This window comes from Triturus cristatus, chromosome 7 (assembly GCF_964204655.1).
Source record: "Triturus cristatus chromosome 7, aTriCri1.1, whole genome shotgun sequence".
NCBI lineage: Eukaryota > Metazoa > Chordata > Amphibia > Caudata > Salamandridae > Triturus > Triturus cristatus.
The window spans coordinates 933182354-933201818 of record NC_140590.1 but is presented as its reverse complement, the minus strand read 5'-3'; the positions used below and the strand labels follow the sequence as shown (position 1 = coordinate 933201818).

The 19465-nt window shown below is 44.0% G+C and overlaps 1 protein-coding gene across 4 annotated transcripts in view; it reads right to left on the bottom strand.

Annotated features, from left to right (window-relative positions):
* MATR3 (matrin 3) overlaps positions 1-19465 on the bottom strand; it is a 225390-nt gene that overhangs the window by 180034 nt on the left and 25891 nt on the right. For all 4 annotated transcript variants that reach the window (XM_085617886.1, XM_085617885.1, XM_085617887.1 and 1 more), the window contains 3 exons: positions 15651-15686; positions 6331-6461; positions 6044-6096 (listed from right to left, as the gene is read on the bottom strand). In XM_085617886.1, coding sequence (XP_085474012.1) covers positions 6044-6096; positions 6331-6461; positions 15651-15686 — 220 coding nt within the window. The remainder of the gene's footprint in view (positions 1-6043; positions 6097-6330; positions 6462-15650; positions 15687-19465) is intronic.

Genomic DNA, 19465 nt, shown 5'->3' with positions numbered 1-19465 from the left:
CCTGTAGGGGTGGGATCCTGTGGCACATCCCCTGTATCATCATATGAGTCCCCCTGATCATCAACGTCTGGAGACGGGGTAGGAGAACGATGAGGTGGGGGTGGAGAGGGTGGTGGGGGAAGGAGAAGGAGGAGGAGGAGGAGGAGGAGGAGGAGGAGGAGGAGGTGGTGGAGGGGGAAGGTATTCTGATCGGAGAGGCAGCAGAGTCCTTCCTCTTTGGAGGTGGAGGCGGAGCAGGCTTCTCCAAATGTCCTTTCTTAGTAGAGCGTGTCAAATGTCCAGTTTTTGGATCCTTGGTGAGTTTTTTGCAAGGGATCCGGTGTAAATAGCTCTGGTGAGGTAATTTGGTCCGTCGGCGCCGAAAGCGTCGCGCCGATGACTATGTTTTTCCGTGCCGTTTGAGGTTTAGAACCCGGCTTGGGACCCTCCGGTCTCTTGGTCGGCGCCGAGATGGGCTTCGGCTTGGAAGTGTCGGTGCCGGTGGCCTTGTGTGGTTTGGTCAGCACCGAAGATGGCGTCGGTGCCGAAGGGCTGGGTTTCGACCCAGAGGGCTTCGGTGCGCAGCTCGGTGTCAAGGTGGAGGCCGTCTTCTTTTTCGGTGTCGAGGTGTGTTTCTCAGCACCGCTGGTAGGCTGGCTCGAGCCCGAGCCACCGGATGGCTTACTTGGCTTCTTCACCGGGACCGAAGATGGGGTGTGTGAAGCAGTGTCTCTGGTCTTGCCTAGGCCCGGAGGCGAAGGTGTGACCGAAGCCTTTTTGGGTGACGGCGCGGGTGTGGAGGGGGTAGATTGGTACTCACGACCCTCTGCGCCGGAGTGATGTCCTCCACATCTGACTCGGAAGCGCTGACGCGGTCCTCTTCGGTACGATGATTTTCCGGATAGTCGATGTCGTCTCCGAAGATGTCGACTGGAATGGACGTCGAGGAGTGTGCCATGTTCCTTCTGGCTCTTCGGTCCCGAATAGTCTTTTTGGATCGGAAAGACTTACAGGCCGGACAGTCTCGAGCCTCGTGTTCAGGGGAGAGGCAGAGGTTGCATACCTCATGAAGATCGGAGTGGGGAAATTTGGACCCACATCAAGGGCACTTTTTAAATTGAGTTCTTTCCATGAGCCGGGACCGGAGCCTGGGTAGGCCCGAAGGCCGCCGTTGACGACTGGAACCGAAGGTTTGTGTTGATGAGAAGGCGCGTTGATTGAAGAGATCGTGATCTAAACAATACAGCGATTAGGGTGAGGATTGCGCGTCAATCGTCGAACTGAAAGATGTTCGGAACCGGAGCACGAAGATCACATCCGAGCCAGACGGCGGAAAAAAAACAAATCTGAGGATGGAGCCGAAGCCCATGCGCAATACTATCCAAAGGAGGAGTCACTGACCTCGTGACTTCCAAAGAGGAAAAACAAACTGCAAACATCCGAGCCCAACACCAGATGGCGATCTATGCAAAAGTGTGTAATCTGCAGCTCATATGCCTCAAACATATTGTTTTACCATTTGTTCAAGATAACAATAAGCTTCATGTTCCCAAATGATATACGAGCACATAGCACACCCTCAGAATATGAACGGCCTTCACGGCCATAGCACTTCATATTTCATGAAGCACAGAGGTCATGAAGTGGGTGCCGTGTTATAAGAAAGGCATACAGCAGCTTCCTCCGACTTTAAAACAGGGTTTTAATTCTTCTTTGTATTGCGGCTCTTTGTCTCTTCCTTTTGCTCCCCCCATGCACGTAGCATGCAACACGATAAATGCAATCACCAGTCAACAAACTGCCGGGGAGTTACCCCTTTCAGGTTGACAGCTCCCCCTGCCATAATATAATGCTTCATGAACTATTTCCCAACTCTAAAGATTTCATTTTTAAAAAGTTGAAAACTATCAAAATGTTTTACCATTTGTTCAAGGTAACAACGTGCTTCGTGTTCCAAAATTATATTTAAGCTCATAGCACAACCCAGAAAATGAATTGCCTCTAAACACTTCCATGGTAAACAGAACACTAAATTTTTTAAATATAAAACAAATATTTACCAGATAGTAGAACTGGAATGCCAGAGCAAATGCGACACATTTTGCACAACGGAGAAGCAGGGGGTCACAAAATTCAGTGTGCGTGGCTCCATACCAAGCAACTTATCTGAAGGGTCACCTCTATATTAAGCTTACATCATTTCTGTAAAAAAGCGCACACATGTGCAAGTACAGGCACACACACTCTCTCTCTCCTTCCATCCTCTTAGCTCTTTTTACATATTTATTATATAACCACAAATTTCTAATGCCATGTTACTGTTTTTATATTGCGCTCTCGCACTCAAACTGCTTCTTGCCAGTAATGAGTAAGATGCATATTGGACCGGGAGAAGACATGGAGAGAATCAAATGTAGTAATATGCCAGCAGAATCAAGGATGTTTAGAATACTTGAATATAACAATTTATTACACTAGGCTTCTTTAATAAAATCACACTTGGTTTCTTTTCCAACACATGTAATCCGTGCTATAAACTTAACACATACCAAGTTAAAAGGAGTCTCCAGTGATCAAAGACATCATAAAACATGTGGTTGGGACTTTATTTATTTAGGCTGTTTGCCTGTGTCTTTGTAAACTTCACTTTTTACCACGGCCACCCTTTCAGTCTGCTACAATAACAAACGAAGAATGAGGCATTTTTAGGTTGAGCCTGGGCTTAGCACATATGCTATCTTCAAGACATAATGCTACTGGAATAAATATGGACTTTATCTCTTACACATTACTATAGGGATGATCTAACAGTTTCGTTGTTGGTTGATTTATGTAGAATTGTGTACTTTGCTAATAGCAAATTCCTTGATGAATGAGAGTAATGTGTCATGCCGCTTATAAACTGCACGATGGTTGTAATATGCTGCATAGCTAAACACTTATAAGGTCCAAACGCGAGACCTATTGGCTAAGCCAATGCTTGTTGTTCTTAGGTTGAGGGAATCTGTCTTCTTGGTTCTGGGCTGCCCCCTAAATACTGTATTTATGGAGGAGTTAAGGGTCTTGAGGTCAGTAGCCAATGAGCTACTGACCTTCGAGTGACTACACCCTTGGTGTGCTCACCCCACGTGGGGGGAGTGAGCACAATCCCTAATTGGGTTGTGCCTGGCAGGCACTGAAGAGTGGGCTTCACCTCGCCTCCCAAACCTGAGGAGTGGGGTTGGCAGAGGTGGGCATACCTTCTGGGCTGGCTAATTTTTCCCACCTGTCTTCCTGCTGAAAAGGAGGGGAGACAGGAAGGGGGCCTGCTCCTGACAGCAGTAGCCTGGGAGTCGCATTACAAAGGCTGCAAGGCCTTTGAAGCTCCTCTGCCACAGATAGCTCTTCCTGGCCTGGGGAAGGTGTGACCACCTCCTCCCAGGAAAGGCTTTGTTTCTGGGCTCAGGGAGGGAAGGCTCCCACCCCAGGGGTCCAGAAACATGTCTCGTGGTGGCAGGCTGGTGTGTACCAGTCAGGGAACCCACCAGAGGTTGGTCATTTTTCAAGGGGCACCTTTAAGATGCCCTCTTAGGTGCATTTGTCATTAAATCCTACACTGGCATCAGTGTGGGTTTAATGTGTTGAGAAGTTTGATACAAAACTTCCCAGTTTTCAGCAAAGCGATTATGGTGCTGTGGAGTTCGTGATTACGAACTCCCAGCACCATATACTCTTAATGGCATTACTGCACTTACAATGTCTAGGAATTGGTCTAGACAGTATAGGGGTACAGGGCTCATGCACCTGTACCCCCACCACTGGTATAGTGCACCCAGCTGGAAGGGTGGCTGACCTATGCCAGGGCAGTGGGTTGTAGGCATGACACAGGGATGTGTGCCATGTCAACTCTTCACTTTGTTCTGCACCAAAACACGCAGCCTGCAATGGCAGTGTGTGTGTTTGTTAAGGTACAGGGCCTCTAAGGGTGGTACAATAAGTGCTGCAGCCCATAGAGGCCTCCCCTGGCCACAGTGCTGACTAGAGGGGTACCAATTAGGGGTACAATGTAGTTTTAGGAACGAACACAGGCACTGGGAACCTGACCTGCAGGGACCCAGGGCACATCAAGTCAAAGTGCATTGCTAGTCTGGCAAAGTGTGTGTGTTGGGGGGGGGGGGGGGGGGGGGGAGGTGTCCTACAGACCTTTCCAAACAAGCCAGGAAATCTGTCCAACTACTAGTGGCTTTTGGTCATCCACAAAAAGGACAATTGTTATCAAAACAAAGTATAGCTTGCTGGAAGCATGTCATCCTCTCAAAGCAGGAGTAAAAACAAGTTAGACAAGAAGTGTACCTACAGCCCTCTTCAGTGTATCAATTGTCAGTATTTGCAGAGCATCAACATGGAAAAACACTTAAACTTGTGCTTCAACAACCTGAAATAAGGTGGCTAGGGGGTGGAGGGAAATGGGTGGGAAGGGTGAAGACTGGTTTTCTCGGATTGGCTGAGATTTGGATCAGTTATAAGAAAGGTTTTACTATATTAAGGCCTTCACTGAACTGCTCACTAGGTCTACTGTGGGACTCCCAGGAGGACAACAGGTATAACTCAAGCATATGAATCTACGAAAGATCCAGCAATAGAAAAGTGAGAATGCCTGCAGCAAGCAGAATGCCACCCGTTTCAATAACACTATATCTGAAAAACCCTAAGGGTACAACGCCCATGGCCTCAAACGCTTCTAAGAAAATTAATTGATGGCCAAATCTTTGCCTCAAATTCAAAAAGACAGGCTGGCCCATGGTATACAAAACACCTAATAGATCACCACCAGAATCATGGTTCTTACTTGCTGCTAGAAGTAGGCAAACAGACTCTGCCAAACTAACCTTGGAAACCACAGACCATTACCAACTAGTGCCAATGGCAAGCTGACATCATATCCTCTATATGACATAGAACCCAGTCTGATGTTTGGCCTGTCTTGCCGGCAAGCATAATAAGATGCGCATTAAACAGTACGCCCAAGCAACCAAACCAAGTTAATTTAACACACAAACTGGCTATCATGGTAAATGTGTACACATCACCCGTAAATGAAAACTTAAGTCATATGAAATACTAACCATTTTGCAGCCAAATTCAGTGATGCTCTTAATAGCCACAGATTTTTTTTTATTGAACAACTAGGGACACATTGAAACCACGCTATTAAGACAAAAAACGAGTAGTACATGTGGATCCTCCTTAAATTTACTTTGAGCTGCGTGGATGATGGCAAGGTATGAACCACAGCAAAGAGTTAGGTGATGCCATCGTTCAGAGACCTTAATTTAGCAACCAAAAAAAAAATTCTCTTAACACTTAGGTGTCGAACCCCAAAATGGAGTGAGTGAACAGTTAAAACAAGCCTGGTAGCTTGAAGTTGGCTGCGGTGTTTGGTATTCTTCGAACGGAAATGCCCCATGAATTCAATCAGATTTAAAAAGATTAATGTACAAAGGTATATGAAATGTGGCTAGATAAGCTACGGTGGCTTACAAAAAGAACAAGCATTGGCATAGCCAATAGGTCTCACCTTTGGGACCTTAAAAGTGTTTAGCGATGCAACAGTTGCATAACTAAATACTTATAAGGTCCCAAAAGCGAGACCCATTGGCTATGCAAAGCGGCAGTGCGTCCACGAAAGTAAAAGTGATCGCGATCAAACATCAAAGCATAAAGTGAAAGTAATCTCTGTAAAGCGCGGCGCACATGCACTGTAGCTCCAGGCTGGCCTGGTAGCACTTTTTGGAGCCCTTTCAATAAGTCTCGCCAGACCAGCGCATGCGCTGGGTCAGGCGAGACCTAAAAAAGGAACTGACCAGGAGGGATAGAAAACAGATAGAGAGGATTAGAGGCTGTAGAGGGTGAACACGTCAGCTAGCAACCTAGTAGTATACTGTAAATTGTATGCATGAAGGCAAATGCTCACCAGCAAAACAAAACAGGACATCTACAGGCTAAACATAGAACACTGATATTGGTCAAACACACACTGAATATATACTTAAAAAAATCTGGAAGAAAAATGCATTGTACTAACCATTCGACCTTTTTGCATGTACCTGGGCCCTGGCATGTCTCCATTCCCAGGACCTGGAAGGAGAATAGTAAATAATTTAATTTTACATATGCAGTACTAGGTTAGAAATGTTAGAGTTTAAGTAAAATGCTTAAATGTGCAATGGCATTTATTGGTTTAGCGGTTCAACTAATACGTAGAAAAACTATTGGAATAGATCTGTGCTGGCTTAAGTGTAAACTAGGCTCAGAACAAACCAAGTGAAAATAAATATTTGGGCTGACTGTATGTTAACATCGGATACATACCCATGGGACCACGGGGTCCTGGAAAACCTCCACGTCCTGGGGGTCCACCTCCCATATGTAAAGGTGGGGGGGGAGGTCCCAAAATGCCTGGAGCAGGGTTTGTTGACTGATGCAACATGAACGGATCATCACTGTAAGTGGGGGGAAAATTGGACATTCATAGTGTGCTTCTTCAGGTTAAAACAGAATGGCAAGCCAGCCAATTGCGTACACCAGAACAGCCACAAAGTACACAAATGGCAATCATGAACATTAGTGCGTCTTCCTCCATTCACCCGGTCTCCCCAACAAACAAATCTTCAGTTTCAACTACATCTATCAGTCTTGCATAAAATATTCACTGAATCAGTAAAGTTTAATTCTACATACTCTCAAGGAGAATGTCTGACATCCCAGCAAAGTGATCATGCCCTACAAGTTCCATCTACTTCAAGTTAAGTCCTTGATTATGCATGCTCCAGGTAGGAGTTAGGTCTTGAGAGAGAAATATTCACATGAAGAAATAGGAACTTGGACTGGAGCACAACTGGGAAACATGAGTTCCAAGGGGATTCTAGTGCAAAGTTATTCATCGCATCACTTGCTATTTGCCAGGATTGTAGTGCTGACTCACCCAAATATATTACTAAAACAAAGATGAAACTTTACAGACTATGGTTGAGGGAAGGAGGCTTACAATTCACTTACATACATTGCTGCTCTGGGAACTAATACACATTTGTATTTGTATGGAGGACTGTGCAATGGGGTGATTGATATATGGCAGACCACAAACCGTCTGTCGAGCAGAGCCGCCTGCCAATAGGTTTGCATTTCATCCTCGGATGTGCAGCAAGAGGGGCTTAAGGCGTAAATGTATGTTCACAAATAGCCACTCAGTACATAGGAGGGGGAGTCACGATTTACAAGGTTGTTTAGGTTCTGCTCATGTCACCAACTGTTTCAGTTCAGTTGTACTCATGCTCGTAAATGCAGGCAAGCAGACTGTATCCCAGTCTTGGAAGGGTCGATTAAGGTTTCAGGCAAGATCACCATGTGGATTAATGAGGAAGACAAGGGTGCTCTTGTGGATGGGTTTCCGCCAATTAGTGAAAAAAATGAGGACACCCAAACTTACACTGTAACATGTGTAGACAGAAGCTCTGGTTATACAGAGAATCCCACATACACCATTAAGCATCTTAGTGAGCCATTATGTTGTCCCCTACAGTGTTTGTTAACAAAACCACCTCACATAAAAGCATCCATACAGCTAGTGCACAAACCTTGGCAGTGTCTATGCAACATGGAGCATGGCCAGCAAGATGGCAGACTACATGGCACAAAACATCCTGGCCCACACCAAAAAAAAACAAAAAACACGAGACGTGGTAACCCCCCTGGGACTGTAACAGATCCCATCAGCCAACGCAAAGCGACAATTCTCCACAAGGAATATCAGGCGCTAGCCAATGAAGAGGTGAAAAAACAGATTTGTGCCACTCAAAGCTGTCTGTATGATGTAGGAGATTAGGGGGGGGGGGGGGGGGGGAAGAGGCAAAAGGGGTACACAAGATAATAGAGGGGGGGGGGGGGGGGGGGGGATCAGGGTGAATCCTTCCACAAGGCCCAGGGCATAGCCTGGGAACTTGCATGGTACTATTCGCAATTCTACAAAGCGCGGCCCCTATACGTGCATACCTGGATGAAACTCCCATCCCAACCCGGACGTCGAGGATAAGGCACTGTTAGCAAAAGACATTACACTGGCAGAGATACAGGGAGCAATAGGCAGACTGAAAGTCAGGAAATCCCTAGGACCCAACAGGCTACCAGCTAAATTCTTTAAGAAAAACGCAGGACTCCCAGGTCCCTACCTGTTAAAGATGTACAAGGCTGCACAAGAGGAGGGGTCCCTGCCATTTTATCCTAGACCCGCCACAATTATGGTGTCAAACCAGGGAAAACTGCCAGTAAAATCAGTTCATCTTGCCCGATATCGCTATTAAATATTGAAACGGATATTGGCAACAATACGGACTGCGTGGTTAGTGCAACTCATATTTCCCCTGATTGATAGGGACCAGTCAGGCTTAATGCTCAAAAGCCTGAACTATAACCTCCGTAGGCTCTACAACTGGGTAGAAACAGTTAAGCTAAGAGCAAACCCACACATTCCTCTTATTGGATGCCGATAAAAACATTTCGATGCAGTACACTGGCCATATGCAATGCATGCCTTAGAACAGTTTGGATTTGGGCCCCAGTCATGACCGGGGTGAAGCTGTTGTACCAGGATCCAATGGCAAATGTGAGGGTGAAGGGAGAGACTTATACATAGAAAGACACGAGACAGGGCTCCCCCTTACTGGTTGCCCTGGTGCTGGTGTTATGCACCTAGAGACCACAACAAAATGGGTGGTAGAGGCACTCCGAATTTGTTTCAGAAACAAAGTTTTACTCGTTTAACACTTCTTCTCAATGGCGTGCTGTGGAGTGGATTCCAACAGTCATGGATTCCTGACACTTCAAACCTTCAATGCTAGGACCAGTAGGGCCCTAGTCTCCACGCACAGTTGCGTTCAGGACAATGCCTTGAAATAATTCTCAAAACTGTAGTTCATACTTAATCCAGCATTTGTAGTGAATGAATTAAATCAATGTCTCAGTGATTAAAGCAATTTATTCATTGCAAAAATATTCGTTAGTTAAATCTTCATTCAATTCTTCATATAAATCCAAATTACGCTCTTACAAGAAGTTCACTTTTTGTGAATGCCCAATGCATTTCGAGCCAGCCGGCTCTTCATCAGGGGCTACGTATCTAAAGAAATAAATAATGCATATTTACACATTGACCGTTACAATGATGGCAAAAACATCAGTTTGCAAATACATGATCAAACTCAGAAATTCATAACAACATTCCATACTGAAACAACTAAGTGAATAAGTTGAGTGACCGCATAATGACCCAAAATGACCATCACCAAGAATGTTTAAATAAAGTTGTGTAGACGGTGAAAGAAGCCGAAAAAACTCAGAGACTGTTACCTTGTTGGGCAATAAACAACCGCTTTTCAAAACGAATGGATCAACCTGAAAACAGAACACACTAGAATGTCGTCTCTGAACGTAGAGAAAGAAACTGGCAAGAGAAATGAAGAGAAAATTCAAAATGAGAAATCTTACCGACACAGTACAACGTGGTCGATTCAATGAAAGGAACCTGTTCGACTGCTGGCTCAAAAAATCACCAGGTGAAAATCATGGCGGTATGTTGGGAGCATGCGCTTAAATCAGAGCATGTTTAGACATAAAAAAGGTGACTGAACAACGATACCTTACTCAAAATGGGAGGAACTATCTCAAAAAAAGTGACTAATGATACATGGACTATCATCAAAGGTAAAACTGGTTCCACTATAAAAATAAACGACATGACAAAGCGCAAAAGCCTGAATCAAAGTGGAGGTAATACTCGCGTGCATACTGTGCTACTGAAAAAAAAAAATTTTAAACAAGGTGGCTGGATGAATGGTGCCGCCATCTTGAAAGAGAGCGAAAAATGAACCTGGACATGAGAAAAATGGTGACAAATTTAAAAACGTTAAAAAATAGTCGGAATGACCGGAAAAAATAAAACGTGTGTTGGTGAGGGTCACTGGTCAGGGTAATCTAACCCAAGAAGAAAGGTTGATCACATAGGTATATATGAATGTGCAGTCCTATCCTGATACAAAAAAACCTTTGACACAAATACATCATAAATAACAAGCATAGTCTATTTTGTCATTAATGCCTTTCTCCATTAAGGTGTCCAAACGCTTAATCCAATAGGTTTCCCTCTGTAGGAGACTTCTGGTCAGATCTGTATCTTGACGTTGCTCTACTCTTTCTAGGACAGAGAATCTGAGTTGGGCGATACTGTGCTTCTCTTCATTCCAATGCATGGCCAAGCTGCTGTGTTTGTTGAGTGTTCTGATTGTACTTTTGTGCTCAGAAATCCGGGTTTTAATTTTTCTTTCGGTTTTGCCCACATACAACTTGCCACATGGACATTTGATGTAGTAGATGAGTTTATTTGAATTGCAATCAGAATTATGGTGAAGTCTGATGATTTCTCCAGTACATGGATGGTTTAATGTATTCCCGGTTATAACGTTATTGCAATGAATGCAGTTATGACATTTACTCATTCCTTTGTGGGCAATGTTCCCTTGCTTAATGGGAGTATTGATGATTTCTTTGATGTTTTTTGCACGTTTATAAGCAAACATTGGGGGATCTTTAAAAATGTTGTGAAAGTCAGGCTCATTCTGTAACAATTCCCATCTTTTGACGATGATGTTCTTCACTTTACCGGATGCTGTGGAGAATTTTGATACAAAGACTTGTCTGTTTGTCTGTTTTCATGGTCTACTTATTAAGAGACTCTCTCTATTGAATTTGGATGCGCGTTGTTTAGCTGATTCAATCACTTCTGTAGGGTAACCCCTGGCAAGATACATCTGCTGTTGGAGTGATAAGTTCTTCTCCGTATCCTCTGCAGTAGAGCATATCCGTTTTATCCGCAAAAATTGGGACAATGGTAAGTTGTGTTTTAAGCTATTAGGATGGAAACTTTGGAAATGGAGCGCGCTATTCACATCTGTTTGCTTTTTGAAAACCTCCGTTTTTATGTAACCCGCTTCTTTGGTAAGGATGACATCAAGGAAAGATATTTTAGTCTGGTCAATTGCATGGGTGAACTGAATGTGTTCATCTATTTGATTTAGTTGTTCAATTTTACTTTCCAACATTTCCTGAGTGTTAATCCAGAGAATAAGAATATCATCAATGAATCTGCAATATAACAATAAATTTCCAGTCCATCCGGTATCTTTGTAGATGTAGTCTGATTCAAATTTGGCCATGAAAGTGTTGGCATATGCCGGCGCCCCGGCAAAGCCCATGGATGTGCCTTGCTGCTGCAAATAAAAATCATTGTTCCAGTGAAAATAACTGTGATGCAAACAAAAATGTAAAAGTTCCAAAATGAACACTTTATCTGCTCTGAGCGAAGATTGGCGCAGTAGAGCCCATTCTACCGCCTCCATGCCAGCTGAGTGAGGAATCGAGGTATATAAAGACTTGACATCTATAGTGCAAAAAATGATGTCTTCCATGAACTTTATTTTCTGTAGCTTAAGTAAAAAGTCTGTCGTGTCTTTGATATACGAGGGCCATTCTTGAACCAACGGTTGTAGGAAATAATCAATATAGTGTCCCAAGGGCTCGAAGATGGTTCCACAACCCGTTACTATGGGCCGCATCGGTGGGTTAAACAAGTTCTTGTGGATCTTTGGCAACATGTACAGGGTGGGTTTCCTTGGATACTCTACTGTCAGAAATTTTTTGGTGGTTTCACTGATCCATCCCATTTCCAAAGCATGATCAAGAATGCTTCCAAGCGTTTCCTTAAGCTCAAATATAGGATCTTGATCCAATTTCAGATAAGTTTGAATGTCTGATACGTGTTCTTGTACTGCATTGATGTAAAATGAGCGATCCATAAGAACAATTGCGCCTCCTTTATCTGCTTTTTGAATCTGTATTTCTGTATCCTTCTGAATTGATTTCAGTATATTTTTTTCTTGTAAAGTTAGATTAGAATTCTTCGCTTTCCTGAATTGTAATTTTTGTAGATCTTTCCTTACTAGATTATCGAATGAATCTATGATTTTATGCGAAACTGGTGCCTGGTATGTGGATTTGGGTTTGAATTCAAGAAACTCTTTGGTTTGTGTGTCTTCCTTGGCTGGTAATACATTTGTAAAAAAATGTCGTAATCGTAGGATTCTGGTGAATTTGTATAGGGCTAGTTCGCATTCCAGTAGATTGGTGTCATAAGTTGGCACGTATCCAAGGCCTTTGTTCAATGTTTGAATTTGTGCATTGGTGATTTCCTTTGAAGAAATGTTGACTACTAGATTTACTTCTGGCTCCTTGTGCGCCCTTGTTTTGTGGTTGCTTCTCCTGGTTTTGCGCTTTTTGATGGACCCGGTGGTTGACTTGTGTCCAGGTCCCTGGACAAAAAATGTGTGGATCCAGATGCTCCTGATTCTTCGATGATATCTTTGGTGATATCTGTAGTTGGTTCTGGACTGGGTAGTTGACTTTTCGCTGTGGGTCTGGTGGTTGTGGTGTCGGTGTCTGTGGCTATACTTTCTTCCGAGGAAGTATTCATGGTTGGTTTTCTGGATTGTGGTCTTCTTTGTGCATAGACTTCCGCCCATGTATAAACTTCGTTGAGTTTATAATCCAACGTATCACGTTTATATTTTCGTAATTTACCTTCCTGTATTTCTTTCGTGTATTTGTCCAGTCTCATGTTGATATCATCTAAAGCTTTTTTGAGCTCATCATCATTCATTCTGGTTGATAAATTATGTTTTATTTCTGAAATCTCCTTGGCAAGTTCATTGATAACTTTGGATAATTCTTCTACTAACAATAAAATTAGATCAAGTGAACATTTGTTCAATATTGAATACCACCGTTCCATGAAATCTTTGTTTAGATGAAACCTGTATAGCATGGGTTTAATGGACATCCTCAACCCTCTTGGAATTCTTTTGGCTCTATGATATTGTATCAGGGTAGATGCATGAAGTCGTTGGTTCATTTCTCTCTTCAAAGAGTACTCTAACTGTTTTAATTGCTGGATGACCGTGTTGCCTTGCAAATCTGACGCTTTTACATCCTGTATCAATGCATATATTTCTGATGCTTGTTCTGTTGAATACGCTAGGGTACTAGCTCTGTTGTCTGTCAAACTTGAAATGGAGTCAAATGACATGATTGGGTGCTCTCGTACCAGATGACTGTGATACTGAAACAACAAAATGGGTGGTAGAGGCACTCCGAATTTGTTTCAGAAACAAAGTTTTACTCGTTTAACACTTCTTCTCAATGGCGTGCTGTGGAGTGGATTCCAACAGTCATGGATTCCTGACACTTCAAACCTTCAATGCTAGGACCAGTAGGGCCCTAGTCTCCACGCACAGTTGCGTTCAGGACAATGCCTTGAAATAATTCTCAAAACTGTAGTTCATACTTAATCCAGCATTTGTAGTGAATGAATTAAATCAATGTCTCAGTGATTAAAGCAATTTATTCATTGCAAAAATATTCGTTAGTTAAATCTTCATTCAATTCTTCATATAAATCCAAATTACGCTCTTGCAAGAAGTTCACTTTTTGTGAATGCCCAATGCATTTCGAGCCAGCCGGCTCTTCATCAGGGGCTACGTATCTAAAGAAATAAATAATGCATATTTACACATTGACCGTTACAATGATGGCAAAAACATCAGTTTGCAAATACATGATCAAACTCAGAAATTCATAACAACATTCCATACTGAAACAACTCAGAAATTCAAGGTAACAGTCTCTCTGAGTTTTTTCGGCTTCTTTCACCGTCTACACAACTTTATTTAAACATTCTTGGTGATGGTCATTTTGGGTCATTATGCGGTCACTCAACTTATTCACTTAGTTGTTTCAGTATGGAATGTTGTTATGAATTTCTGAGTTTGATCATGTATTTGCAAACTGATGTTTTTGCCATCATTGTAACGGTCAATGTGTAAATATGCATTATTTATTTCTTTAGATACGTAGCCCCTGATGAAGAGCCGGCTGGCTCGAAATGCATTGGGCATTCACAAAAAGTGAACTTCTTGTAAGAGCGTAATTTGGATTTATATGAAGAATTGAATGAAGATTTAACTAACGAATATTTTTGCAATGAATAAATTGCTTTAATCACTGAGACATTGATTTAATTCATTCACTACAAATGCTGGATTAAGTATGAACTACAGTTTTGAGAATTATTTCAAGGCATTGTCCTGAACGCAACTGTGCGTGGAGACTAGGGCCCTACTGGTCCTAGCATTGAATGCACCTAGAGACCACCATAAACACGCACTTGAGCGATTGCAATTTCAAACCAACTCCCATCTGCACCATCTCTACGAAGGGAGGGGATGGAGGAGCCTCTTACTGGCTACGCAGAGTACAATTAAAGGTCAGGGAGGCGAGCAGGGAAATACATAGGCTAGGACAAAGAGTAACTCTGGAGACTCCGCTCTGGGAGTGGTCACTTAAAGGAAATAGGGAAGCACAAAAGTTATGCTGTCTGGGATACTATAGGTATCCAAGGATTGGCGACGTCCTGGTAGAGGGGTCCCTGATCTCATTCGCCCAACTGCAGGGGAGGACCAAAAACATAAGATGCAATATTTTTAAATACCTGCAGCGTAGACATGCTTGGAGACTGAAAGATTAGAAGCGACGGACCAGCCAGTGCACGATCCCATTGGAAGGGAGGCTGATCCAGGGTGAGTTGGAGAATAAGGCCATCTCTTGGACCAATGTGCCCGATACCCTACAAAAAGTGAGGGATGTATGGGACATAGGAGAGTTGGATGAGACAGACTTGAACTGCTGCATCCCACTGAAACTGCAATCAAGTCCAGGATTAGACTGATACAGTACAAGATCCTTCATCAGGTGTACTAGGATAGGGCTCATCTATACAGAATGTATGGGGCAGACTGCCCACACTGTCTCCGCTGTAAGAAAGAACGGGGATCGGCTCTTCATACCCTATGGAAATTTTTTTAACTTGCAGGAATACTGGTGTCATACATGTGAAAGTGTTACATACAGGGTAAGCGGGTGCCCCAGGAAATTCCGTAAAATATGGTTGCCATGGATGGTATATAACGATATAGATTTGGGATATGTGGAACCTGGGACACAGTGCACTCAACACCCCCCCCCAAGGGTATACTTTTGGAATGTTTGCTATACAAACGTCCAATGCAAAATCATAACACATGGGGCACATGAATCACTGCATGTCTAGATGTAATCCTTACCCCGCTGCCCACAGCATCCAACATCCCACCCACTATAGTTTGGCAAACTAAAATAATTATCCAACTGGATTTATTGGGATACATGCATTCCGAGGACTTTCAAAGACCATAATGCAAAGAAAGTGGTGAATCTGTAGAAGGCCATTTTCTAGAACGCTAGTTTGCAACCATTGCCATTAACCACAATTACATGCTTTGAAAGCGTGATTCCTTTATTGGCACCAGACAAAATGAATAAAAAGCCAAGCATTAAGCTTTAACACTTGAGAAACAGTAAGTTGTAAATATCAGAAGCGTACAACTAAACAACTTGAGCAAGTCAAATGTTTCTGTACTTAACCAAAGTTAAATTTTTAACATTTAAAACGGTATAAATCAGCACAGGTTTGCATACTACTCTATACTTACATTCCATGTCCAGAATCTGGGTTCCACTCTGGGTATCTTAAAGAGAAAAATACATATTGATATACATATTGCCATATAACAGCTCACATTTTACACATACTAAAAAGGAAACCATGCTCCCCACAAGCATCCAAATAAAGTTATTCTTTGGAACATTTTCTGATGCCAGGTGGAGAGCATCAGGCCATCAACCAAGGACATACGCTTCTGTGCCCTAGGTCATGGATTACTAAACTTTTTGAACCACGACCCAATTTCTAAAACAAGCCTTCACGACCCACCTAGCTTTAATAGATAGGAGGCGGGCGATTTAAAAATATATAAATATACCATGTTGCAGTAGCGCACTCATTTCCTGACAGTACATTTTCCATTAAAATGGCCACTAAATTGGCACAGACCTACAGTTTTACTGCTAAAACTATATAGTGCACAAATGATTTGCTTTCATAAGAGCTGAATGTGTACACTTCAATTTCAGGTATATACATTTTGTTTTGCGTTACAAAAAGGACATCCTACAGCCTTTCCTGTCACTCACTGCACACCTGCAAGATTGTCAATTTATTTTCTCAGACTGCAAAGTGAGGTGTTTTTAAATAAACAACTCCATGCTGAAAAAAAAATAAGCAGCAATTTTTCAGAAGACATAGCTTGACACTTAACGTTTGTCTTTGGAACGCAGCAAAAAAAAAAAAAAAAAAAAAAAAAAAAAACACAAGATGAAGTTAATCTTCGGCAATGCCTTATCTGGTAGAAACAGTATCTAGCCACAGATTCTAGGCCTTTAATTTCCCAGGCGTCATGCATGTCGGTAAGTAGCGTGGATTGGCTCAGTGACGCCTTTAGCATCAGTAAGATCTGCAGGACGTCGCCAGCATAATTTGCGCCATAAGTGCCGCCCGTATCACATATATAGGCTTCACTATGGCATGCTTTTGTCAGTTAACCGCCACAACTTTCCAAGTCAGAAACACTGAGCCATGAAGAGTACTGACATTTCTGTAAAAAGGCCCTGAAAGGGAACAACCTTGACCATAGAAACTTGCCTGCAGTGCTGTGAACATGGGTGGCTTTGGAGCACTGGGAGATCTCACTTGGACAGGTGGGCTACTTGGTCTCTGGTCGTAGGAGACTGGTGCAGTGGTGGTTCCCTAGGCGTCAAGCTTCTTCGTCCTCAGCAGGCCTAATCTTTCCTTCCGAGTTTCTTTGGAAAAGAGCTGCTGTTCACAGGAGATCCAGGCTTTGTTGAAGGCCTTCAGTCCTTAAAAGGGTGCTAGAGGTCGCTGGTTGCAGGACAAGTTGACTTTTGGTGCAGAATCTCCAGCTACTGCAAACGGGCCAGCAGGGCTGGGACCAAGTAGGTTCTTCTCTACTGTGCAACTTCCATCAGTCTTCGTAGGTTGAAAGAATCTGAGGCGGCAAGGGTCAGGATCGCCCCCAAATACTACATTTAGGGGCATTTAAGGGGTGTGCAGATCGGGACCAATAGGTCCCTTCAATAGGGGTGGATAAACCCCCTATTATGCCACCCTCCAGATGGAGGGGGGCTACAGCCTCTAACTGGCTCCTCCTCCATCTTCAAGATGGAGGGGACGGAGATGTGCTGCACCTCTCCTCCCCAAATGAGGGGTGGGGTTGGCAGGTGGGAAAACCTCTTTAACAGTTTTCCTGTCCATTCTCACACCCAAAGTTGGGGTCAAAACCGGTGGGAGCCAGTTGTTGGGGCCAGCAAAAGGCAGGGAAAGCTTACTATGACGGCAGGCCTTTGAAGCTTCCCTCTTCGTGGACCCAACCCATCCTGAAGGAAGAGGCACGACACCTCAGCCCAGGATGGGCTTGGTTTATGGACCCAGAGAGCGGAGGACCTCTACCCAGAGCTCCAGAAACTGGTTTGGTGGTGGTAAATAGCAGGCAATGATTCAAGAACCACACCAGTGCTGGTCGTTTTTCAGGGCACATCTTTAAAAAAAAGTGCATTTTACATTAAACCCCACAATGGCAACAGTGTGGGTTTAGCGTGCAGAAAAAATTGCTACCTAACTTCTAAGGTTTCAGTAACGCCATTATGGATCGGTGGAGTTCATAATAACCAACTCCCACGCCATATACTCTTTATGGCTTTACTGCACTTCCAAAGTCTACGAATTGACTTAGAGACTGTAGGGGTACATTGTGCATGCAACTGTACCATCACCTGTGGTCTAGTGCACCCTGCTAGAGGGGTGACTTACCTGGGCCACACACACGTAGCAGATTGCAGGCATGGCACACAGGTTGCAAAAGAAACCCACTTTCCTACAGACTTGCATCCCTGGTCTCTGCAGATGAACCGTGACCACTGCCATCACCTTGTTGAACACCTAATGGGTGCTGGTTAGGTCAAAGAAGAGCATAATGAACTGAAAGTGCTAGTTGACCACCGTGAATCGTAGCCAACGCCTGTGCGCAGACAGGATTGGGATGTGAAAATACGCGTCCTGAAATTCCAATGCTACCATCCAGTTTCCTGGTCTAGGGCAGACAAGACCTGAGCCAAAGTGAGCATCTTGAATTTCTCCTTTATAGGAAGTAGTTGAGGGCTCATAGGTCTTTAATAGGATGGGACGAAGGCCTTTCTCGGGACCAGGAAGTAGCAGGAACAGCCGAAAGAGCGATGACTTCTTTCTGGAAGTAAAGTAAATGATCCTCCATCAGCCGGTCGAAGGATGCATACATTGGGAGAGAGATTGCCTTGAAGGGGAGGCAGTAGCCCCGCAGTAATGTTTTGCCAGAGCTAGAGGTGACCCTGTGGCTACCAGACTCACGTGGTCAGAGCAAACTGTGCTTTCGTCCATGCATGAGTTGTGGAACTTGTGCGGCTTGGTGGCTGGGAGTAGGGCTGACCCGGTTGAAAAAAAACTTTCCATAGCTACACAAGGGAGGCTGAGGACTTGAGGCAGCTGAGAAACCCAAGGACTTGGCCGTAGACCAAGAGTCCTTAAAGCGCTCCAGCGCCATGTCTGCCTAGTCTTCAAAGAGAAAGGTGCCATCAAAGGGCATGTCCATGAGAGAAGCCTGGGCAGCCCCTGAAAAGCAAGATGTTCTAAACCAGATGTGGCATTTAAGAGCCACCATCGTAGAAATCGCTCTGCCTAGCAAGTCGGTCATGTCCAAGCCACATCGAATGATGAACTTTGCTGCCTTTTTTCCATCTGTTATGGCTTGGATGGGGATGGCCCTAGCCTCTTCCGGGACCTGTGGCAGCACTTGGGCAACAGTATCCCACAGACAGTGGGAATAAGGGTTAAAAAAAAGCATGCAAGGCTGGCGGAAGAAACTTCTTGCCCCCAACTGACCAGCCTCGTGGATTACCTGTCCAGGGGAGTGGCCGAAACGTACCATGGGAAGTGGAGGCTTGGACAGCCAAGCTCTCTGGGGTGGGTAGTGAAGTAGTGTGGGTCGGCAGGGGAGTGGCGGGTTCCAGAGAGGAAGCTCCCAGGTGTAGCACCTGTCAAGATGTTAGTCTTGACAGCCTCTGAGGATAGCTGATGGTTAAGGACATCAGCTGCCCTGCGCAAAATCATTGCATAAGATGCTCCTTCCTCCATAGCCACAGGAGGAGGATAAAGCATGCTAGTGTCCTGGGATGTATCCAGTCAACTGGCCTCACCCATTGCCTCATACCAGTCCATTTACTCATAAGGGGTCCAGCGCCCCTTCAAAGATTAGCTCTGCAGAATAAGGCTAAGAAAAAGACCTAGAACATCTTAATACTGGCTGCACTGCAATCTGTGTCAATCAACTCAGTTTGTACTCATTTGTTAGGAATCAGA